This window comes from Mytilus trossulus, chromosome 2, assembly GCF_036588685.1.
Source record: "Mytilus trossulus isolate FHL-02 chromosome 2, PNRI_Mtr1.1.1.hap1, whole genome shotgun sequence".
Classification (NCBI taxonomy): Eukaryota; Metazoa; Mollusca; class Bivalvia; order Mytilida; family Mytilidae; genus Mytilus; species Mytilus trossulus.
The window spans coordinates 87,701,781-87,729,064 of record NC_086374.1 but is presented as its reverse complement, the minus strand read 5'-3'; the positions used below and the strand labels follow the sequence as shown (position 1 = coordinate 87,729,064).

Below are 27,284 nucleotides of genomic sequence, written 5' to 3'. Positions count from 1 at the left end.
AACATAATATGCTGATCATATTATAAAATGTTGCTTTATATCATATTTGTTGTTTGCTCATTATATTGAATGTAGATCAGGCTGTTACTTTTCTCATCTGTTGTTTTACATTTGTAATTTCGGTTCTTTAATAGATGACTGTGCAATATAGGGTTTGCTTATTGTTGAAGGCTGTTAGTTGACTGTGCAATATAAGGTTTGCTCATTGTTGAAAGCTGTATAGTGACCTAAACTAGTTGTTAATATCTATGTCAATTGGTCTCTTTCTGAAGAGTTGTGTCATTGGCAAATGAAGGAAAGAATTCTTATTTTTGTATGCACATCGTATGTGCTGGAATCAGTTGTAAGATAGAATAAAACTAAATCGTAAATATGGTGGCCATTAAGAAAGGATGTGATCTGAAATATCATGAATACTGTTGATTCATTATATTTCGTTGAATACCAATTTTCGTGGACTTCGTGGGTACAGGGAAACCAAAAATTTAAATGTTCAAAGGATTGCAAATTTTCTGTATGATTAAATGCAGACTTTTGGAAAACCACGAAATCAAATATTCACGAAAATGCACGTTTTCCTCAATCCACGAAAATTAGTACCCACGAAGATAAATGAATCCACAGTATACACTGTGTCTTACAATTAGCTACTGTATCATGTTCAATGTATATGGTATAGATTATCATGATTATATAATACATGTTTGTACAAAAACAAGGTCATCTTTAGTTTCATATTCTTTTCCTGGGTAAACATATAGTTTGGTGACCTGGATAAAGGTCCATTTATCTGATAGTTACTGAGATTGTCAGTTAAGACTTTGAAATATCAATTGATAAATATAAATTGTATTTTTAGGAAATCATCTTTTTCTTGCCATGGTCGTGAATTAGCCCAATAAGAGGGCTATGGTAGTGGAAACTCACTTTACTTACCTAATCTCATTGGCGTTTTTTTCCATTAATATAAATATTATAAATGCATATGATAGCAAAAATGTGAATATTGCCATGGATAAGCCCTGAATAGGAACTCAAGGGTACTATGAAGATGGATCACCCCTTTTCAAAAATCCTAGATCTGAATTTGTGCACATGTATATACGTAGCTTAGATATATTAGTTTGATAAGTAAATTTCAGATATTAAAAACTTTGAAATGTTGAAAAAAGTTATTTCCTATCCAGCCATCACCAGATTTAGATTGAGAGGGGACTCAATGGGCCAGCCCCTGGTCCCCCTGTTTTTTAGGGAAGAAACTGATTGATTTTACAGGGAATCACTTACACAGCCCCTTCTTAGGCAGTCAATGCCCCCTTATGAAAATACCAGGATCTGTCACTGGGCACTGTTGGCCATCAAGTCTTATGACCCCCAGAGTATTAAAATTTGTTACCAACCAGAACAATTTTTTTCTAAATTTTTAGATTCATAAGGGAAAAGTCTCAGTATTAATTGCCTTAGTACCTAGCTTGAAAAGATTTTTTTCGAGGACAAAATTATCTAATTGTTTAGTGATCTTCTTCAAATCTGAATACCAAAAGGTCAATGAAAATAATCTAATGAGAGCAACACCGAAATGGAGGAAGATATTTATATTGAAACTGGTATTTCTTTAAATTTATAAAAATACCCCACATCTCCAATTATTCATATATTTGTAATTACGTAACTTGGATTTCACCAAGAATTGTAATATGTTATCACTATTACCAAATTAATCTATATTGAAATTTAAGCTTTTTAAAGAATAGGTTTGGAAGTTGTAATGTTTGTTTCAATATTAAAAGTTAATAGTTCAGTAAAACATTACAGGCTTCATCGTAAAAACAAAACAGTAATGTTTTTATAAAGTTAAGTAAAAGAGGTCATGTTATATCTGATATATTATCAATGTAAGGTTACACCCTCAATATACATGTATGAATTAACAGGAAGGACTTTACAAGTAGTCCCCTTTGTACAGGGGTATCTAACTATGATAATACCTATTTTACTGTTAGTTATTAACTCAATATACATGTGATTACCGTATTTACTTAATATTGATAAAACCCCTTTGATTTGTAACTGAAGTTGGCAAATTTTTAAGGCCATACATTGATTGCTATGAAATTCAATAATTTCATATGTCAAAATTTTACTTACAACTTACACAATGAGATTGACAGTAAGGGTTTCTTTGTAGGATAGTGTTTATAATTGAAATGTCTTTCTAAGAAAATATAAAATTTACAAAGGAAATGAAAGAAAAAAGGGAAATTAATAGACATAAATATAGATTAGGTGTTTTAATTTTATAGAAATATTGATAAAATTGTGTGTAAAAGTATGTTGTCAAGCCTCTTAAATGTACAAGTTCTACTACTTTTAAAAACATTAAAAAGTGTAAGAATTGAAGAAGGGAGATAACTCAATGATTTTCATTAGAATTTATATAAATTTAAATTTAAAAGCAGTCTGTCACTTGTGAGAAAAAAATTGTTAGTTTTATTTTTTGTTTTCTTATCCAATCTTTTATTACATATATTTTTCAAAATCTTGATTTACGAAGAATCCTATACTAAGATTATGTAACGCCAAATTTTTTTAATTGAAAACTTGATATTTTTCTGTCATATTTTATTCTGAACAGTTTAAATTTGCCTTGACTTATTCCTACACTGTGTATCTGTTTTATCCTGATTTTAATATTTATCAATTTTGAAGAGGTTTTACTTACACATAATTTCCATTCAAATATTTAAACAAAACAAAAATATTTAAGATTCAAGTTGAAATACATGTAATCCATTCTGATTCTATGAAAATACACAGTATACACTAATTTACATAAATAAGTAATTGATTTTGTTGTATTCATTTTATGTCAGTCAATACATAGTTCATTTAAAATCAGTAAATATTAGAAATAATTATATATAATTTATGTTTTGTCAAGTTTACATAACCATATGTTGTTCTATGATAAACATCAGTGGCAAAAATAACGGAATTGATTTATAAAATTAATAACACACTAAATCTTAATAAAGACTTAGTTTTATTTATTGAATAGAATGTAATTTTAGATTTTTTTTAGATGAAAAAAAGCTTGCATTCTGCTTACTCGTATCAACTTTTAATTGAATTTATTTTAATTGCATAACTAATAAAAACTGTTCTTCATATATGACAAGACAGTGTTTGTTCTAGTACAAATCTGACTATGTTTCGTTAAAGCCCAAAATAGTTTTATTTTGACAGATGTCTTGTGACTGATCTTGACTTAAGCGTAAGAAACTATCACTTTATAATTTGTATGTTTGTCTTTTCTATTACACATAAGTACGTAACTACCCAGTACACATAAACACATGTTTTTAAAGGTCTTAAATTGACTTTAAATGATCACATTGTGTATTGGACTGGACATTCCTACCCTTCTATAAATCATCCCTTAGGATATTCAGACCTATACACACATTCTTAAACCTATTATTATGGGATTGTTATTTTTAACACAATTGCAACATTTTTCTTGCAAGTGACTCACAAAGCCTGTCTGGATTTTAAATATTTTTATTCCGATATATGACTTGTATATTTGTTCATGGTATTAAAATCAATGATTTGAAATAATGCATTTGAACTTGGCATTTAATAAAAATTGAAATTTCAATATTTGGACAACTTGTAGTATTTCTTCCGACTATGAACATGATGAATATGAATGGTTTATTAGCAGTTATTTTCATTATAGAGACCATTTCCCAATCTCCCTTAATGAAAGTTTGTTAAGCTGGATGATTGCATTGGGACACATGGGAGACCAGTCTTTATTTGTTTTTGTGAAATTGAGCAATGAAATAAAATGTGTGTGTTTTTTGGGTTTTTTATGGTTATCTCCCCTTAATCACACTCCCTGTCTGATCTTGAACTCTTCTGCATCATCCATCATACATTACATCTGATTAAGGTAGTTAAGACAAATTATGAATTGTTAAGACAAAATAATGACAGAAAAAAATAGTCATATTTGGCAATATTATTTGGAAAAAATAAAGTTTGTTAAGAAAAATATCATATGTATAAAAATGTAATTGAGACATTATACAAATATAGCCTTTGTATGAGGTCGATACAAGGATATATTGACTGAGGACAAAGTCCGAGGTCGATATACTTCTTTGGGTCGATATATCCTGTATTGACCTCATACAAAGGCTATATTTGTTATATTATTAATTTCCGCCTATATGTATCACATTCTTCATTTAGGTTTGTTGGAATTTTAAAGATATTACATTGTCTACTTGACATAAACAACATATAAGTTGTTATTTCATTGACTTTTTTTGACATCTTATATGTATTTGAAGATTTTTTTGGTCAAATAATCGATTACAAATATCATGTGTTTAAAAACGTTAAACAATATCCTGAAATTCATTACATGACGTCACAAAGTATATCGGTTTTAGATATTCTAAAAATAACCGTGCGATATGCTTTTTGCCGGTCAATATGCATTTTGCTATCCGCCGTTTTCTCTCTACCTTCGAAAATATAGTTTAACATGTGACTATCCCTAAACGAATCAAATTTGTTAAAATATACGAATCAATAATATTAATGATTATAGTTATAAATACATGTATAGATATGATATGATATAGGCTAAAAAATATTAATTATAGTTTAAAGGATATGAAGGAAACTTGATAATCAAAAGTCATGGCAAGTGGATTAATAACAATAACGACAATATTGAGTACACATGATCTGAGACCAAATATTGTTTACTTTACTGTTTTATAATATGATCTTCCTAATAGGGCTGTACATATGTTGTAAAATTGTACATATATCATAAATGTACACTATACTCCTATTATAAAAGTATATCTGTACAGTATTACTCATGATATGAAGATAAGGAGGTATGATATCATATGCTTGCCAATGAGACAGTATAATCAACACGAGACCAAAGCTACACGGATAACAGCTTTCGTCAATGAGCAAAACTTATAAATATTGCATACAATTGTTGTCAAATATCAAATGTCAAATCGTAGTTGACTCAGTCCAGTGATTAAATTTAAATGAATTTATATTAAAGTGAAATTTACATCTTTATACATTTTATGAGTTTTGCAAAGAAATTAGTGAAGAGTATTTGTCAACCTTGAGAGATTTCTAATGTCATTGTGGAAAATTTGAATAATCCATGAAAGACATTTGGATGAAGGTCATGGTCACAGTATAAGATATTAAACATCACGTTACGCAGTGTTCAAAATGACTGTCTAACAGTATTATTTATACCTGTATCTAAGTTTTTTACAGGCCACAAATTAAAGTAAGAACAGGGTCGTCATACATGCACTTTGAATTGTTTTACATTGTCTTATCGGGGCCTTTTATAGCTGACTATATGCGGTATGGGCTTTGCTCATTGTTGAAGGCCGTACAGTGACCTATAATTGTTAATGTTTGTGTCATTTTGGTCTTTTGTGGATAGTTGTCTCTTTGGCAATCATATCGCATCTTCTTTTTTATATACTCCATCTTTCTCAAGGATAGTCTAAGAAATGAATATTAATGGTGTAAGAGGGACCAAACATTGACATTGAAGAAGAAACTAGCCTAACGCTTAACACCAAAATAGGATGTGGCATATAAAAACTGTAAATAGTACCAGAAAATAGAAAAATTGACAGTCCTATAGTTCACACTAACAGTGAACTTAACCAACAACTACTAGTAAATAGTCATTCAAACATAGATTTTAACGAGGGACAACTCATGTTCCAAATACCCTGACCCAAATTGGTACAGAATAAAAATGTAAAGTCACAGAGTTTAACCAGTTTTAGATGCTCACAAACTTCCCTGCTTTACCTATCGAGACCACACTTAAAAGTCAAACTTGCAACAGAAAACCTGCACAGCTAAGAGCTACCAAAAAACAAAGTTAACATTTGTACAATTTATTTTTATAATTGACCTTTTATGTGGTCACATGTCTGATGTTCTGGTACATTTCAAAACATGATTGTTGCTATATATATGTCCATCTTGATGAGTCCTTCCATATAAGTAATGAAATGTTCCATGTCAAAAGTACCTTGTACAATAACGTCTAATGCATCTAGATTGTAAGACATGACCATCATGTCCATACTTTACACAGTGCACTCTGTAAGATATCAGTATGGTACATGTCTGATATCTATGTTCTACAAGTTTGTTGGTCTTGTCAATTGATTGAATTGTCCTGTAGATTTACCTGACAGGTAAGAACAGGTGTGATGATCCATGTTATATATGTATAGGTGATGTATACCTATAGGTGTATATATTGTTATTTTAATGAGCCCGATTAAACTGTTATTATATGTACATAAATTAGAAGAGGTGACATATTGGGGAAATAAAACTTTCTGGACAGTGGTACTATTTTTGGCCTTTTGCTTACTATTTATGGAAATGCTATGTCCAGATTCTTGTAAATAGGTTTTAGGGTCAAAACATAGTTATTGACTTTTCCCAGTAAAAGTTTTCGAACAAGAATGATAATATATACATGTTTGTACATTTCATAAACACAATATTTTTTTTTATAAAAAAAAGAGTATCAGTCACAGCATTGAAATAAAAGCATTTGTTCATAAGCTGACAAGCAGAATGTCTCTTTAATCCTTAGTTTTAATTGTGAATAACTTGTATTTCTTCCTCTGAAAGATTATTGAACTGAGTTGTATACATTTTCAAAGGAAAGTAAAAAATTCTGTTCACAATTATGAAAAGATTGATATGTTTTTATAATTGTGACCATAATTACTCAATTCCAGACAATTTATAAGTAGATATAGTATTTCTATTAGGATAGCCTTGTAAGTCCTGAGGATGAATCATCCATATACATTGTTTACATGATATTGGTAAAAAACTAATAGTATAAAACTATATGGAGATGCTCAATTCAAGATACATGTAGTATAAAACTGTATGGAGATGCTCAAAACAAGATACAATTACCATTTATGTTTTACAAGACTGATCAGACTCACATTTATTTACTACAGTAGATTGGAAATGACTCATTTAAAGCATATCAATCAAGACACTTTACTTCCATTATACAGAAAGAAAAGAAAAACAGAATCAAGTTTTTAAAAGAACAAAACTTTCCCTTGTGGTCCTTGAAGAAAATCTGCTTCTCTCCACTATTATTTCTATTGCACAATACCAGGATTATGTTGGCCCTTTGTAAGATTTTGACTATCAAAACCATCACATCACCACTTTTTAAGGTCTGTATAGAATAATTATCTCTTTTTATGCCCCATCTACGATAGTAGAGGGGCATTATGTTTTCTGGTCTGTGCGTTCGTTCGTCCGTCTGTCCCGCTTCAGGTTAAAGTTTTTGGTTAAGGTAGTTTTTGATGAAGGTACATGTACCCTATGGTATGATCTTTCTAATTTTAATGCCAAATGAGAGATTTTACCCGAATTTCACGGTCCACTGAACATAGAAAATGATAGTGCGAGTGGGGCATTCGTGTGCTGAGGACACATTCTTGTTTGTCCTGTATCCATTTCATTAAAATTTAATTTATCTAATGTTATATATGATTTTGTATTATGTATGGTTAAATGTTTAGCAGCATTTGTCAGCAATTTACATATAGATACATGTATCACAAGTTACATCTAAATTAATCTATATAGATGTATTCTAAATTTTTTGCCTTCAAATGGTCATTTCAATTTATTCTAACATTATTTAGACAATTGTTGACATTGGTTGATTATATCAATATTTATCAGGTTACCTTATCTTTGTTTTGCCTAAAATTTACATGATCTGCCTGAACAATATATATCATGATCAACTAAAAATAAAAATTAAAAAAAAGTCTTGATGAAATTAAAATTGAAATGACCACTTGCCAGAAAACTGGTGAAAACATTTATATTATTAGAATGTAAACATAACATGCATGATAAGTATTTGAATTACATACATTAAAATAGTTGAGACTACCTATTAACTGAATTAACTGACCATTACTGGTCTGTCTACGTCTGCTGGACATAATAACACCAAAGTTGTTTTAGGTTTAATTAGCCAGAAAAATTATCTAATATCTTACTTTTGAGTACAAGACAAAGTCAGCCCATCACATCCCCTTCCAGCCAAACAAAATTTGTCGAAACAAGATAAAACGATTGATTATGTAAACTAGTGGTAAGAGTTTTTAGCATTTATGTGACAAATAGTTTGGGGACAGACAGGTGAAACTGCAAATTATCAGTTTTCTGAAAAGATAAGTGCTACCTTGCTGTTGATAGCTCAAATTTTAAAAGTTTTCTTTGTCACCTGTCGGAAGTATCTTGGGAGTCTTAACGTTTGTTTGGTATGGGTGTTCAGTCGGATGGTATGGAGTATTGGAAGCCAAAATGTCACTTGATTTGGAAGTCTGAGTCTATGGGACCGGTTGAAAATAGGACTTATTTTGTTGGATTTACACAAAAAACTATCACAAAACGGATTTCATTCTATGAACATTACACATGTACTGTGAAAAAGAAGGTAAATAAATTCTCTGTCTGAATAATGTGCATAGAGACAGATTGATAATCATGTGTATTGTTTATTCATGATATATTACCACTTAAATTTGCAGAACATGTACTGGTATATGTTTTGAATATGAATTTCACAAAATTGCAAGAATTCAGGTTTGTGTTGATGTATTTTAATACCATGCATACCAATGCAGGGTATTTTAACTTATATTTCTATCTACTGGAACATATTAACCCTTTTCTAAAGATGACTTTTAGATCCCCCTCCCCTTCTGTAGATTGTATAGCTTAAAATTACAGGAAAAGGGGGTTCAGGGGTTGCTACCTGATGAATTAACAGTGGTTCAACAATTGGGAAGAAAAGATATAATTTTCTGTAGAACTGCTCTGTCAAGACCAATCAAATATGATGCTATGATTGTTTCTTATTTTACCCACATCCTGAATGGGAGACTTTCAGTTTAGATGAACAAACATGTTATTTCCGTGGTAGGGTGTTGGCTTTATAATGGTGTCCTGTGATTCTCACAATGATCAAAGTGGTTTAGTTGATTATAATAAACTGGAGGGAAGAGCTTACAAAATTTGCTAGAGCTTTTAAAAAGAGCTTTCACGGCCATTGAGTCAAATAAGAAAACATGTTTTTATATTACTTTGCTTTTAAGTCACAATATAATGTTTCCCTGGGATAGATTGCACTGGTTATAGTTTTATTACAGTTGTATATAGTATTAATTTTGCTTTAGTCACAATACTGTTTCCCTGGGATAGATTGCACTGGTTATAGTTTTATTACAGTTGTATATAGTATTGATTTTGCTACAAGGTCTGCATAATCTTGCCTTTGACATGAATCACAAATTATTTTTCATAAATTAACGGTAAACTAGATTTTTTGTTGTGGCCATTATTGTTAAGTGATTGCACAGTAGATATTTTTTGTCGCTTAGTTTGATAGATAAATCGATATCGGAGATCTAATGTATATATGACAACAGAGTTATATAATAAAATTCTTCCTCATACTTGTGAGATCCAAATACCTCCGTCACTAAATACATGTAGTCTGAAGAGTGGGTATATATTGTCTTCTTTAAAGTGTGTTGCATGTGATTGTTTACAAGGGTGTTTATAAAGAGGTGACAAGTGGGGTGCTATTGTAATATGGGGACACGCAGGGGAAATATGAAGACAATCTTGATTAGATGTTTTGGTAATCTGATAAGAGATTAATGTCTACCTGAACAGACCCCAATCATTCTATGGTATGTGGTCAATTTGTTTGGTTGCTGGCTTCTTATCACCACTGAAGTATTAAAAGCTTAAGGCTATATTGTACATTTTTTACTGTTATTTAACCCCTCCTTAATCTATCCTAATTGAAATTATGGAAAATTCAAAATTTCACACAAAGGATTTCATTTTTTCCTCTTTTTTTTTTTATTATAATGACTATGATAATGAGGTTTAATAACGTTTTTAAAGGCATCAAATATCCAAATCAAGTAAACCAATATAAAGCAGGGTCTTTAGTTGAGAGGGTATTAAGGTTAATCCTTTTCAGTCATTACGTCTGTCTGTACCCCCGAAATTGGTTTCCCTTCTCTAACTTTAGTTTGTCTCAACCAAATGTTAGGAAACTTATACACAGGGCTTGTACAAAACACATATCAAATTTAAAACGTTTGTGGCATCATTTTTACCACTACATGTACCAGGTCATGCACCTTTAGCCCTTTATAATTTTTTGTTTCAGTTCACTTACTTTAGTTGGCCTCTACCAATGTTATGAATCTTATACACAATGATAGTTACAATAAAACACAGATCAAGTTCAAATTTGGGTCTTTTGACCTATTCAGTTCTCTAGTGTTGTCTCTTTATAGTGTGTAATGTAAGCGGGGACATCATCTGTGTCTCAGGAACACATCTTTGCTCAGTCTGTTTTGTATATATGTTGTCATGATCATACATGAAATATTTGACATTTGACTGTAAGCAAATAAGTTAGAAGTTGCTGCCCCACAGGCCAATGGGCGTAATGGGCAGTAAGTAAGTAAATAAGTTAGAAGATTCAAGTAACAACTATGTTTGATATACATCTATGTGTGATAACACAGTCCAATCTATTGGCAGATTTAGAATTTTTATGCACCATTTATGAGCATTATGTTTTCTGGTCTCTGGTTCTGTTAATCCGTCTATCTGTTCGTCTGTTTGTCCATCCGCCTGTCCTGCTTTAGATTAAAGTTTTGGTTAAAGTAGTTTTTGATGAAGTTGAAGTCCATTCATCTTGAAACTTAGGATGCATGTTCCCTATCATATAATATTTCTAATTTAAGCCAAATTAGAGATTTTGCCCCACTTTCACAGTCCACTGTCAGAACATATGAAATGATAGTGCAGATTGCTTACTTATAATGGACACATTCTTGTTATTAATATTTTTGAGTTTCTCTTTGATAATTATGTTTTATAAAAGTACTGATGTAGCTAAACTTGAGATATCAATTAAAGTTTTGTCAACACCAAATTCTAGAAATATGTGCTGAGGTAACACAAGGGTAGTCGCAATTGGTTTTTCAAATTATATAGTATCAAATGATCAGTAATCTTAAAATGTTGAATCTAAATTATTTAGCTCTCAGCTCCCTGTTTATGGTAATGTTTTTGAAGTCCTATCTTGTTTTATTATTTACATGGGTTGCTGTAAGGAAGAAGCTACTTCTTTGCTAATAGTGAATGAACCTTTGAAGTATTGGATTAAAAAGGGTGAAAGTTCAGAAACTGTACCTTTAAAACACCAAATGTAAAGCTATTTTTGGACAAAATGGTGACACAGCAAATAATTGTGGGAAGATATTTTAAAAGATGATAAATCAAAGAAAAACATTTAAAAAAGGTGGACATATGTTTACCTTATATGTAATTCAGTGTGGTGGTCTTTCAGTGTAAACTGATTACTCTTAACATTGTAAAATCTGGAAATCATTGTACAGGTACTGTAAAACCTGGGAATCATTGTACATGTACTGTAAAACCTGGAAATCATTGTACATGTACTGTAAAACCTGGAAATCATTGTACAGCTAGGTACTGTAAAACCTGGAAATCATTGTACGTGTACTGTAAAACCTGGAAATCATTGTATGTGTACTGTAAAATCTGGAAATCCTTGTACATGTACTGTAAAACCACATGTCTGAAAGTCAACATGTCCATTATCCATAGCAGACACGGATTTAGAGGGGGGCCTCCATTTTCTGGGAAAAATTTGGTTGCTGATATAGGGAATCACTAAAGCATGACCGGAGCGGGCGCTCACTAATGAACATTTCTGGATCCGCCACTGTTTTAGACATTATATGGAACAATTAAAATAGTTAACAAAAGTTTGGACACATATTTATTTGATTCTTAAATGTGACCTTAAAATTTTTTTTTACGCCCGTCAAAATTTTGACGGGACGTATTATGGTATACAAATGTCCGGTGTCCATCCGTCTGTCCGGCGTAAACATGTCGCACTGTAACTTGAGAACGACTTATCCAAATTTCATGAAACTTAAAATAGTTGTTTCTTATGATGGTCAAATGATCTGTATTCTTTTTGGTGAAAATAAGATTAAAACTTTTTGAGTTACGGCACTTTGTAACTAAAACAGGGGTGTGTTTTTTTCACATGTTGCACCGTATCTCAAAAACAATTCTTGATTATGGCTTAAAACTTCAAACACTTCTTAGTTATATTAATCTTAATATCTGTATACTTTTTGGTGATGATTCAAAATTTTATTTTTGAGTTATTGAGTATTTTGTAAAAAAGGGGGAGGTTTTTTTTACATGTCGCACCATATCTCAAAAACGATTTATGATTATTGCTTAAAACTTTACACATGTCTTTGTTATATTAATCTAAAGATCTGTAATAAGATTAAAACTTTTTGAGTTACGGCACTTTGTAACTAAAACAGGGGTGTGTTTTTTCACATGTCGCACCGTATCTCAAAAACAATTCTTGATTATGGCTTTAAACTTCAAACACTTCTTAGTTATATTAATCTTAATATCTGTATACTTTTTGGTGATGATTCAAAATTTTATTTTTGAGTTATTGAGTATTTTGTAAAAAAGGGGGAGGTTTTTTTTACATGTCGCACCATATCTCAAAAACGATTTATGATTATTGCTTAAATTATTGCTTAAAACTTTACACATGTCTTTGTTATATTAATCTAAAGATCTGTATACTTTTTGGTGATGATTCAAAATTTCATTTTTGAGTTATTGAGTATTTTGTAAAAAAGGGGGAGTTTTTTTTTACATGTTGTGCCGTATCTCAAAAACAATTTATGATGCTTAAAACTTTACACACTTCTTTGTTATATTAATCTAAAGATCTGTATACTTTTTGGTGATGATTTGAAACTTTATTTTGGAGTTATTGAGTATTTTGTTAAACAGGGGAGGTTTTTTTTACATGTCGCGTCGTATCTCAAAAATAATTTATGATTATTGCTTAAAACTTTACACACCTATTTGTTATATTAATCTAAAGATCTGTATACTTTTTGGTTTTGATTCAAAATTTTATTTTAGTGATATTTATTTTTTTGTAAAAAAAAAACAGGGTTATATTTTTTGGTTTTGATTCAAAATTTTATTTTAGTGATATTTAGTTTTTTGTAAAAAAAAAACAGGGTTGGGGGTTTCACATGTCCCGCCGTGTCTCAAGAACAATATATGGTTATTGCTCAAAACTTTCTCAGAAACTATTAATGATTATTGCATAAAACTTCCACACAAGACGTCAAGCGTATCATGCGCTCATGGCGCAGCTGTTTATTCATGTATGTGTTATCTTAACACAAGGATGTGTCTTGTAATTAAATTGTAATCGGCTATTCTGTCTTTTTCTAATTGGATTTTTTTGGGGAGGGGGAGGGGATGTTGGAGTACCTCAGTCTTATATTGTCATCATTTTAAATTTGCTTGATGTCACAATGGCCATTTCTTGTTGTACTGGGTATATATAGGGTTTACTCACACAATTCAAAATTATAATAAAAACAAACAAAAGGATTAGAAAAATTATTATCTTTAAGCCATGGAATTGTCAAAGTTACAAATTACAGCTAATTTCATAAAGTATGTAGAGCAAGACTTTATTTAGCTTGCTTGCTTAGATTTTATATTGTACAATCATTAGGATAACACACACTTAAATTCAAATATTATATATATACAGGTTAAACTTTGACTATATATATATATATGCACACGTATAAAAATTGCGGTTTTTATCCAACGCAGTCATAGGTTTGAACGTAGTTTTCAATTTAGACTCGTATATATATATATATATTGTTTAAAGATGTCAACCTTATTTACAAAGCTTGTATAAACAATTATACAAACAAAGCAAGCAAGCCAACCAAAGTTTTGCCTTACATGCATTAGGAAATTAGCTGTAAAAGATTTATTGCATGTCATATCAAAGTTTGGCAAAATATAAAGATATGTGATTTTGCTCAATCCTGAAACACTACAATTTTTTATACCAAACAAAAGTAAAGGGAAAATATTTGCGAGAAACAATTTGAAATTCAATATATAGGAAGTGAAAGGATTATGTAATATTGGCATGTCATCTTACAAATACATAGAATACAAAATATCAATGCTATTAGGGGAAGTTTGAAATTATAAAAAAAACTATGATTATAGCTACTCATTCACATGAACTTTGTTTACAAATTTAAAATATTTTTTATGCTTTGGGCAAATTGATATATAAACACAGGAAACAGCGAACATCAAGATAAGTGAACATCAAGATAAGCGAAGTAATTTTTACATGGATGGTGATTTGGATACTAAGGTCCAAGCCATAAATATGTTTAAAATGTTTGCCCATGGATATTGGTGGATTGTAAATTCTCACTTGTGAATATTTGATTTCTTTTTAATACTTAGTTTGTGTATACACTGAATAGTTCAGAGATTGTATATCCTTATACAGGCTTATATTTACAACTCAAGGTCACAAAATTGTTTTATATAAGGTTATTATATTGTAGTTGCATATCAATTTATGGCTGTTAACTCACTATAGTATGTATGTTTGCTGCATTGCATTCATAGAAGTGCATGTTAAATGGTGTTTTAGAGAACTGATAAACATTTGATCATATTTGAAATTAAGTTGGGTGGGGTTGGGTCACTGCTTGTTTGGGTTTATAAATAACAGTAGAAAGTTGAGGTATTGGTAAAATTGACAGTAAATTAGAAACACAAATATTTGAAACACATAAATAAGTGTATACTTTAGTTATAACCCTACGTTATATAAAATGTAAAATATGAAGATGCTGTGTTCGCACATTGTACTGAAAATGATTTTATGTATTCAATACGTGTTTTGGTTAATAATTTTTCAAGCAGCCCTATTTAGAGATGCCTAAGATTATAAGGGTTTGATTAGGGCCTTTATTCCTGAACCGGTTATATCCAATTTACATTAGATATTAAGATTTATCCTAAATGATATAGTGCAAGAATTTGCTCTTATTGTAGGATAAAGGTTGATAAATGGAGGATATCCTATCCCATTGAATGACATTATGTTTTAAGGTTATTGCCATCTACTGATATTTCATATACAATATCTGATTTGTTTTTTAGGGAAAGATAAAATTCCATGAAGATCCTCGACTACATGAGTATCAGTCAGAGGGTGCTGCCCTTCATGATTACCTCGCACAGAATCCCCATGAGGAGGTGGAAGCTAAAAAACAACATGAGGAAACAACAGTGACCATGTCCCTAGGAGGCTCATTAGGGGATGAGTCTTCTGATGATGTGGACGAACCTACTACCCCTAGAGAGGATGGTACCATTAAATCTAATACACCCTTAGGGGGACTCTCAGCGGGTTAGTATTAATGCTAAACTGAAATTTGATACACAATGTTTAGCATAATTTTCATTACTCCAGAACATTCAAATTCTGAACTAAAACTATTACACCTTTGTCACACTAATCCAGCAGAACTTTATCTGCTACACTCTGAACGCACTGATCAATGTAGCATACATCATACGCACTGAACTGTACAGCAATTCTGAAGTACATTTTATTCATAGGTAGTACATTGGTCTGGTTAGTTAGTTATTCTGAAATTTAATGCACAGCTAGCACAATTTGGTCTGGTTAGTTATAATTCAGAAATTTAATGCACAGCTAGCACAATTTGTCTGGTTAATTATAATTCTAAAATTCTGAGCATTAATTAGGTGTTTTTATTTAAAAAAAAAACTTAAATCTATAGTGGTAACATAAAACATTCTACAGTATAATTAAGCAAAGCACATTTTTTGGGACATTTTATGTAGTGTTGAAAGCAAGTGACATTTTAGTCTTTCTGATAAACATAAGTTTGTGATACTACAAATAATGTAAGATAATGGATCAGATTAAGACATGTGTACATTGTACATCGATAAGAAATCTTTTGGTATCTTAAAAATGTGTGGTTTATTAGTTTGGGACTTGATAAATATGCTTTACCGTCCTGTCAAATTCCTGCTTAAGTAACAATAAATAACCATATTAATTGAAGATATTGGCTTTACAGTAACCTGCTTTACTGTTTACCATGTTTAAAATTTCAAATATCGGTAATTATTGTAACCCTTTAAAGATAAGTAAGTTATGAACTGGAAAAATACATGTAATATTTATAAAGTTACAAATTAAATCAGTATGAGTAATAAGCAAGCATGAAAAGATATTGACCAATTGCTTAATACACATTAATAATAGAATTTGAAGATATTTTTGCAAATAGAGACAGTTTCAAAAATGATCAAAATAAAAAAATACAGTATTAAATGATTATAAAACAGGTTATACATATGTTAAATGTACACAGCATCTGCTACCAGCTTAAAGTCCAGAAAATATTTTATGACAACAACGGTCTCAGCATACTTTTATTGTGTTATGATGAAACTTAGATATTTTAAACTAGATTAACCATCTTCTTATTCATAAATTTTAAGATTTTTTGGCATGCACTATTTCAAATTTCAAATGATAAAACCTACGATATGTTTTATGTTTACATAAAAAGTCGTAATATATTTGTGTGTTTTTAATAGTTTTAGAAACATGATTATCATAAATATATGCATTTAAATTTTATGATCTTTTGATTTTTTATTCTCTTATTTTCCCTTTGAAATACAACACATCATGTTTATAGAAGTTGACTGTTTTGATTGAAGTTATTTGACAGTATAACAATGATCATTGATAAAATTGCCTAAATTGATATAGGTAAAATGAATAACTTATTGTCATGTGACTCATATCGCAATGGTATTAATAGTTTAAATCAGTATGGACCTTAATCACAAGTGGTTTCTAGATAGTTGGGCATCATCTGAGCTGAAAAATTGTCCATCAAATTTTTCAGTGAAATGTGCCTCATGTTCTGTCTATTACAGTCTTGACCTGTTGGTGACCTTCTGCTGTTGTTTTTTCTATGGTCGGGTTGTTGTCTCTTTGACACCTTCCCCATTTCCATTCTCAATTTTAGTATTTTAATCAAAAGATTGTCCTCAAAGGGCTTCAGTATTTGTAGACTTATTGTGAAGTTTAGTAGCTTGCCTTATGAAGGATTGTGTGTTAACTCAAAATAATCCTTTAAACAATGTTTTTTCAGTACATATTAATAAAACATTAGAATTTACATAATTTAATTTGTTTAAATGAATGAGAGGAATTTCGCAAGTGACGTAACCAACATTTATAGCCTTCAGAACATGTTGTGATATCATCTTACATCAGGACAACGTCACACAGGTTTATGCGTCTCCCGTCTCAATGGTATTAATAGTTTAAATCAGTATGGACCTCAATCACAAGTTGTTTCTAGATAATTGGGTATCTACATGTGCAATGTTCGTTTATGAAAAAAAATCCTTCAAGAGAGTTTCCTCAAAGGGGTTCAGTATAATATTCATGGAGACACATTGTGAATTTGGTAGCTTGCCTTATGAAGGATTGTCTGTTTCCTCAAAAATAATCCCTTAAACAATGGTGTTTCAGTACATTTCTGAAAAAAAAATAGTTATTCAGGTAATTTATTTTGTTTTAAAAATTAAGGATAGGAATTTCCTAAGTAAAGTAACCAAAATTGATAGCCGTTGGAACATGTTGTGATATTATCTTACATCAGGATAAAGTCACACATGTTTATGTGTAATTAAAACAAATGTATTATCCAACAAAATCAGAGTTTTAATGAAGATGAATTACAACCATTTATTATTAAATCAAAGATGAGAAATTAATTGTTTAAAATGTCTAGTTACATGTACTTGTCATATTTAGGTGATCATAATTATGTTTTATCTAATAGGTTTTAGCCTGGAGCAAGAAACATCCATAACTAGCTAGTTTAAGGCTATACTCAATACTATAAATACCAATTAACAATACTCCAGTGACAGTATATTTTAATACTTCATCGTTTCTTACTAAAAAATACATTATTTGCATTAACCTTTGAACTGTGCAGAATAAAAAGATAGAGGCCTAAAAATTGCCTTGATCAAAGTATGAAGTAAAATAAAAAGATTACTGGTAGTACTTCCCGTTTATTGTTGTGATATGTATTGTAGCACCATTCCATATAAGTTAGTATACAGTAGAAAATTTCAATATAAATTACTTTGGGACTGAAGAATTTTTCAAATTTAAACAGGTGCCCTGATTTATATTAAGGGTTCTGTTAACAGGTTTCCTGAATTATTCAGTGTTCAGTGATTAGTAGTCAGGTCTTCTAGATTATTAAGGATTTTGATGTACATGTATATTCATTGTTTTCCTTCCAAAAGAGTATAACTGTGCTCTCAGTCCATTAGGCAGTGATATAATATATATAGTATTTGAATTTTATCTTTAGTTAAGGGATCAGCAAAGATGAAGACGGTAAATCACTAATTCTACATTCTTTGTTATGATGTTAAAAACTGACTTTGTCTCTTATACATGTATATAGAGTTGTCTCATTGGCAATCATACCACATCTTCCTATATCTATATAGCTTCATTTATTTTATCTACCAATTCAGGTTTTGAAAATTACACATATATATATATATATATATATAAGAAAAAGTTACATGATAGATGGTTGCCATGGTTACTCCAATTTGAATATATATATACAACTTGGCCAACACTAGACTATTGAATATGCATGTTGTATAAATGATACAGTTTAAACTAAATTATAATGCAAATGATCATTATAGCATCTTGTTTCTAGATTATACCAGAATAATGATAAATGTTTGTTTTTTTACAGCACTATATTGTGCATTATTAAATCATTGATCACTTTTTTGTCTTGATGCTTTACTTTCTAAGCAACAGTCCACAGCTTGTTTCTTTCTGAATTTTGTATCTGCATGACACTATTTCCATCTTGTTTTTGTGGATATTCAGTAAAAAATCCTTTCAACTTAGGATCTCATTGACTAAAATATTGCTACCATACAAATAACGATCTACTATTTCTATGGCAATCTTCCTAGAGCTTCATGTATTAAGATTTATGAAATGACTTTAAATCTGTTTTTATCGCACGCTCACAAGGATTCTGATTAAATAATAGGGCTAAAAACATTCAAAATAAAGTTCTGTATTAAAAACAATTATTAATTTTATGACAATGACCCGATTGATTGAATACAAAAATTATAAATCATTCAATATGACTTTGATTTATCAAATGACAAATTTAATTAAAAATATATTTTTAAGATACACAAAGTTTCTGATTATTCAAATTGCTATGACATGAAGTACTGTGGATTCATTTATATTCTTTGGATACCAAATTTCGTGGATTTCATGGGTACAGGGGAACCACGAATTCAAATGTGCAACAAATTATAAGAAAAACCTATAAAAAAAAGAAGATGTGGTATGATTGCCAATGAGACAACTCTCCCCAAGAGACCAAAATGACACAAAAGTTAACAACTATAGGTCACTGTACGGCCTTCAACAATAAGCAAAGCCCATACCACATAGTCAAAATAGTCATAATTTATTTTCCCTTTTACATGTATGCTGATAAATCCTTAACTTTTTTAACTTTGTTATTTGCAGGTGAACTGACGAACTACAGATCTAAATACCAAACAGAAGATTTCCAGTTTGGAATGTCATTCAGTGAACCTGAACCAGAACCAAAGAAAGAAGAAGTGGAAATTGAGGATTACGAGAACAAGGATTTTCAACCAGCCGATGAAGACAGTACAATAAACTATACAGATTCTAGTATAACAGACATGTTATTTTAACATACAGTTATTTATTTATTTATTTACTATTGTCTTCATCAGCTCATGCGCGGTCTTACCATTGTCATTGCTAAACGTCTTTCTGTCTCTGTGTGTTGTGAGAAGTATAAAACAGATAATCAGTTCATTCCTGTTGTTGTTTCATCAACTTATCTTGTATTTTACAACTATTTTTTTATATTGTATGAGCATAGAATGATGCCACCATTTTTGTTGGGCTTTTTTCACTGCAATGACTTAAATTTTGTATGATACTGTGACGTTAGTAATTTGATGACTTTAAAATCTTATATAAGTGTGTCTGAATGGGGGTTTACAGTTGGGCAAGATTTCAGAATAAATGGCTAAAATAATAAAGAATAGTTAAAAAATGAGGCAGAAAATGAGAAGGGGTACGGAAAAATAAGGAATGGGGAATGATAGGCAAAAAAAGAAAAGAGAAAAATGTCTAGTGTATTAAGGAAAAGTAAAATGAAGACCCCCCCATCAGACCTTCTTATGTTTAACTTGACATCTATATGTAAAACAACCAGAAAACTCCTTTATTATTTTGATATTGCATTTGATAATACTGATCAGAATGAATTCATTTGATTTGTTCGCTCAGAATAAGTGCTACTGAAACTTGATGAAGTATAAGATCATTTTCAGCTTATACAATTACCTCTTATTTGAATATTAAAAATGACACAAATATAGTTTTGAGGCCCTTTTTAAAACTTACTTATGTTTTATTTCATTGAAAATATTAATATTGTATGATTTCTCAAATACAATCACAATTTCACTTCTGGTACAAAATGTATTTATAAAAATTTTGGATTAGTAAAAATATTTCCAAATCACATTGAAATGCTCAAAAATAAATTGGGTTACTTCCAATTTGAAATATATTTTTAAGTTTTATTTTGTTCACTGTTTCTGATGAAAAAGTAGATTTGAAGCATAATTTTAATATGTCTCCTTACTGTCATGATATCTGTTGTCATGATAGATGGTTGCCATGGTAATTGTTAAAATGGCTGCTTGTTGTATCCGTATTTGTTATATTTATGATAGATGTAGATTTGTTGTGTTTATAAATGTTTGTAAATTAAATATATTGTTTTATTTTGATAAAAAAAGAATTGTTACTGTATCACTATTTTAAAAGAATATAAGTTTACATAGAATTATAATCTACAGCTGTTAGCAAAGTTTAAATTATGATTTATAATGTCTCAATAAGAAATATCAAAAGAAGAGGCTAGTGAAATCACACTAAAGGTCAGAAGGAAATAAATGAGATTTTTTGGATAGTCAGTCTGAAAAAATAGGTTTATCTGCTTTTAGAGTGCTCCATTTTAGAGTGGGGAGAGGAGTGAGGTAATTGAGGGTGATGGACAGAAACTGGCAGTTTTTTTTACAGTATCTCCTATTTGAATAAGTCTTATTCTAATATTACCAATTGATCTGGCAAAAATCTTAAAATGGCGTTCATTGATCTCTCTGATTAATATTCCAGATATTCTCATTTTTAACAGAATTATTATATTTTTGAAAGGTCACATGTGTTCATTTTAATGAACCATTTCTAAGCTTTACTTGATAACTATTTGACAAAGAGACAACCAAAGACACATTTATGTGTATAATCATGTCATAATACTGGTGTTAGAATTTTATTTAATTACCGGTATGATTCAACTGAAATTTTCATGAACACCACAAATTCTTTTATTTTGTGTTTAGAAATTTTCTTTATTAAACTAATCAGCATTTTCTTCAATTGTTTTATAAGAAATACTAACTATTACTCAAATTATTAAACCTTTATTTCAAAAAATCATTTCAGTAGTGTTAATGTTTTGCTATTGAATTTTGTCCAAATTTAGTAATAACTAATTTTTTTGGGGCTGGTCTCCAAGTTAGTTATCAAGGGGAAATAACTCTTAATAATTTGTAACTTTTACATTCCATTGTTAAAAATCCATGACTCAAGAAATGTTACATTAATATATTTACATTCAGTAAGCAAGCTTAATGTGAATTGTAAGGTAATTAGATTTATTATTATTGTGAAAATGTATGCTATGGAATTTTTTTTTTATTCCATGAAAGATGTTTAATGGCAAAAACTATTCCTTTGTATACATATATAATACCAGCTGTGCTCATTTTATATTATGATGGTTTCATTTGTTTTTGGTCCATTTTTTAAAATAATTACTGCATATATGATTAGATCCCTGTAAAAACCTCTTCGGCTTCTTAATTTTCATATAAAGAGTTAGAATTGTATACATAGATTTATGTAATTGATATAAAAACTAGTTTCTTATCTAAAATCACTCATTATTTCAACCTGTTTCAAAAAAATCAAATATACAACAAGCAATTTACACATAACGTGACGGTACCCAAATTGCACCTATTTTGACAGTTTTTTCACCTACGTTTTTTTATGATCAGGAAAAAAATGTCCATACTGTGTTTATTTTGAAGCCCTATCCTTCTTTGTCATATAGGTACACCAATTTAATTTTTAGTCCATATTGAGTCATTAAAAAATGGGTTTGAATCAACCTCCAAACTATCCATTATTCTGTAACGAGGAGTACCCAAATTGCATCCATGCTTAAATTAACATCATCAAAAGTCTAATAACCGAGCTTTTGTTTAATTTTTTCAAATATTTTGAACAATTGGATATTTGTCCATGCTTACTATTCATATTTTACGAAATGGATACTTATAATATATTGTATTTGCCAATTTTAATAAGATGACGTTTTGATGACGTCGCATGGTGACGTTTTCGTACATTTTGTTTTTTTCAGTAAACAGTTCGTCTGTTGATAAATACTGTGAACGTTTTGTGTATAACTAAATATGTTTACCTATGTTGAAAGACGGGCATAGTATCAAATCACAAAAATACAACTTGTTTAGTCTCTAGGAAATCTTGTAAGATTTTTATTGCTATTTTTTTCTAAATAGGTGCAATTTGGGTACTCGGTGCAATTTGGGTACCCTGCGTTAAGTGTTTATTTCATGGATTCAATTTTTTTTTAAGAATATCTATGCTTTGATTCAATAGAATATATGACCATGTTGAAATTCTGGTATTGCATGTAGGTCTTGTGCAAAACAGTTTCATATTCATAACCCACTAACACATACTTTTTTCACGTATATGTGGTGTTTTTTTCTTAAATTTGAAACTATTAACATAAACATAAAATTAGCGATAGAAAGAGAAAATTTAAAAGGAATACAGTGGTGAGAAAAAATGAACTTTTTTTTATTCAACTAGTAAAAGATTAAAACATTCATTTTTAAATACATGTAGCATAATTATTTATTTTTACATTCATATGTACAATATCATTCCATTTCAGAATTTCTTGTCTGATGTTGTATAAATGCTGGGAGACAAATACAAATAGGTTTTTATTAGTATTTTAGGTGAGCTTTACCTTTGGTCAAAAAAACTAAAAGTTTGAATGTTTGATTTGACAAACTTCAGAAACAGATTCAAATAAGTTTAAGGATGTTCACTTGTCATGTTTTGGAATTTTTGTCAGATTTTCGAAATCCTCTGGTTTTATCCATTTGAATGCCTGACAAACTTCAGAAACAGATTCAAATAAGATTAAGATAGTCAAAGACATGATGTTCAGCATGAAATGCGGATTATAATGCAGATTATCTAGCAGGGATGATGTTAGTAAAACATTTAGAATTGAATGGTTACAGTTGTCTTTTTTAGCAATATTCAACCATTGTCAACAGTTGTAATCCTGTACAAGTTGACTGTCCCTTTGGTATCTTTCGTCCCTCTTTTAAATTGGATTTTTTGTTTATCATAATTAAGTATATAATAAATGCTGATTTTTATCAACATTTTGAGTTAAAGCTTCAAATGTGAAAATAAATCAAATAATATTGGAAAGCTTATATTAAAGTCTATTTTATACTATTTGTATGAGTCTTGTCTTCCTGCATACATTTCAACATTGTCACATGATTTTTTACTTTCTTCCATTATATCATGTGATTAAATTTGTAGTATAAAACACTAATGATTGGAAATTTAATTTAACACAGGGTATATATGCAATCAATACTTAATTACTAGTATGCAATAGTGGAAATCTAGTGTAATATTACATTCAATATTGTGTATCAGTGTGCTACACTTTATACTAGTGTATACTACATTGTGCCTCAATTTATTACATTGTTTATAAGTGTATTACAATGTGTGTTATTGTAATACATGTGTGACATTGAATATATTTGTGTACTACCTTGTAATCAGTTAATTATATTGTATATAATTGATTAATTCAGTAGCACTATATGTTATTTTATGCCTTTGACATTAACTAGTGTAAACATTTTGTAACTTAACTCTAAATAATTGTGATTTGTATTTTGCATTCCAAATGATGAACTTATTTGATTTTGATTAATAATTCTTCATCTGAACACTGGTACTCGTTTATCTTAAAATGATACATGTGTCTACACTTTTGATGTTGAATAGTTCCTCAAATCTGGATTATGTTAATTGTCTACTACACTGAATACATGTAGTAGTTAATGCTAATTTAGTGCATGTCTTTACAAATTTTGTAAAAGGATCTATTTTCTTTATTGATTACTTCAAGTATTTAGTATGATTTCATAATAATATTGAGAAACCTCTCCTAGAATTCACCATACATTGTATTTAGATTTTCAATTGATGATAATTGTATGAGACGGAAAATCAAGATATTTTTCTTAGAGAGAATGCATTTGTAGGTATTGATTTGTAAGTATTAAAAGGAATATAGAAATCCTCTTAGATAACCGACTGTCTCAAAAGTAGACTGTTAGAAATAGTTAACTTACAGTAATTTATTCTATTATTACAAAGAATAGTTGACTTGTATTTGCACGATGGAGTTTGGTCACATTCTGTTTCTTACATTGATAATGTGTAGTTTCATGAAGACGTTTTTTACAATTCAGACATGAGTTATCTCTCATTCCAAAAATTAAGAAACCACAGGTACGGTGAAAAGATAGGATTCTTTTAATAAGAAAATTCTCCATGTGACATTTAGGTTTGTTGTAAATATTGCCAATATGAAAGTACTGTTAAATCAATGTTAATAATAGATATACATTTGTATAGGTTATTAGTTAAATTCAACTATTAGGAATGTTCTATGTAGCAATTGCCTTTTACACTACTGTTTGGACATAAGGAAGATTTTGTGAAAGGCTGAATTAAAAGAAATATTTCAACATTCTCATTCATGCATTTTACATACAGCTATGGCACTGAAACATGTTGCATTGTATTCCAAATATATGTAGTTAGACTTATCTATTTTTATACAAGGATTGACATTATAATTTTATTAACTGAAGTTGTTTTGGCCAGTTCCCTAGACAATGCTATATTGTGAGTATTTCTACAGCTTACAAATGCGTTAAAAGTCAGCTTATATTCATTCCATGATGCCTCGATCTTGATTTTATTCAAGGTAAATAAATTGTAAAATTCATTTTAACCTGATAGAAGATTTTGTGTACATGGTTAATGTAAACAATGTAACTTTTTGTAAATTCTTTTCAAATTATATGCATCTCTGTTTTATTGTGATGGCAAAATAATATACATCTTTGCTAAATTTGTTATATCTTTGTTGTTGTACATCTTTTACTAGAAATGTACCTTGTTTTGCTGCCTGAAAATACCAGAATGCAAATAATGTGCAAAAGTTCATTGTCAATTTTTATATAACTATGTACTAATATGTAATATGACCTGTTTTATGGGTTGATTGCTAGAGGTTATATTGTCTTTTTTGTTTCAAAATGTTCCTTTATTGAATGAGAGTTAAATAGTGAGAAATATATCTATGAAAAATGCTTATAGTTTTCCAAATTTTTACTGTATTTACATTGTTAACAGCTTTGATTCCATTAATATATTTTTTTTTCAAGAAGTACCAAATAATACATTTTTTGTTTGTTTTCTGTGATTGTCTTGAATAATTTTCAACTTTTCTTATAATTTATACATAACAAACTCATTTTTTTGTTAAGATAATCTATCTTTATATTGTATATATTTCAAATAAATCGTGCTTATTCACATAAGACTTTTGTTGTGTTTACCCACCGATGAATTGCATTGTACATCTGCCTAAGAGAAACTGTAAAACTCCATTATTATTCAATATTGGAGTAACTATAATAAAGCTGTGCACAATAGTTATTAACTACATGAAAATGAACACTTAGACCTATAATGGTTTACTTTTCAAATTGTGACTTGGATGGAGAGTTTTCCCATTGGTACTCATACCATATCTTCTTATATCTTTGTGAATGATGGGAAATGTTTCTGGTCTACACCATTTTCAGTAATATAAGATGTATGTAATATCCTTTCAATGAAGTGATGGGGCGGAGGTACTTTATAAAGAAAAGTACTCCTACATGGGATAAGGATCTTAATGAAACTTCATACAATGGTAGTATATCTTATGCAAAATTTGGATAATACTGTCTGACAAAGAATCATGTTCAGTATCATTTCATGAGGGAATCTGGTGAATATGCTGATGATACATCTTTTTAGTACTACAGTCTTTAGGAAAACATTATTTTCTGAACACAATTTTATAGCAAGTAGTGCCAAGATTCAAATTTTCACCATTCTGAGGGACATTCCTACAGTTTTCTCTCAATTTTACATCTCCTTTATTCACTACCACTCGGCTTCATTTTCACTATTCACTCTCCATCCATGGTATCTATACCATAAACTTGTAAGTAATGCCTCCCTAAATAAAGCAATCCAGGATCCCTAAATCATTTGAATGCGAGAAATCAAGTTGACCAAACAACAAGATTCTGGGAATCGATAGAACAGTGCAGTCATCTGTTACTAATGGGAACCAGTTCTGAGGAGTGACATCAATATCGATATTCATTGTACAAGACACTCCAGAATACATTGTACAAAACACTTCAGTATATATTGTACAAGACACTTCAGTATACATTGTACAGACACTCCAGTATACATTGTACAAGACACTTCAGTATTCAATGTACAAGACACTTCAGTATACATTGTACAAGTCACTTCAGTATTCATTGCATAAGACATTTCATTATACATTGTACAAGACACTTCAGTATTCATTGTACAAGACACTTCAGTATTCATTGTACAAGACACTTCAGTATTCATTGTACAAGATACTTCAGTATTCACTGTACAAGACACATCAGTATACATTGTACAAGACACTTCAGTATACATTGTACAA

At 29.9% G+C, this 27,284-nt stretch overlaps 1 protein-coding gene across 2 annotated transcripts in view; it reads left to right on the top strand.

Annotated features, from left to right (window-relative positions):
* Nucleotides 1–26,103, top strand: part of LOC134708254 (uncharacterized) — a 31,383-nt gene extending 5,280 nt beyond the window's left edge. The window contains exons 2-5 of one of the 2 annotated variants that reach the window (XM_063568647.1): nt 15,265–15,514; nt 18,555–18,580; nt 19,769–22,351; nt 22,986–26,103. In XM_063568647.1, coding sequence (XP_063424717.1) covers nt 15,265–15,514; nt 18,555–18,580; nt 19,769–19,777 — 285 coding nt within the window. In that variant the 3' untranslated portion in view covers nt 19,778–22,351; nt 22,986–26,103. The remainder of the gene's footprint in view (nt 1–15,264; nt 15,515–18,554; nt 18,581–19,768; nt 22,352–22,985) is intronic. The other variant, XM_063568646.1, reaches the window with a different exon arrangement.
* Nucleotides 26,104–27,284: the final 1,181 nt, after the last annotated feature.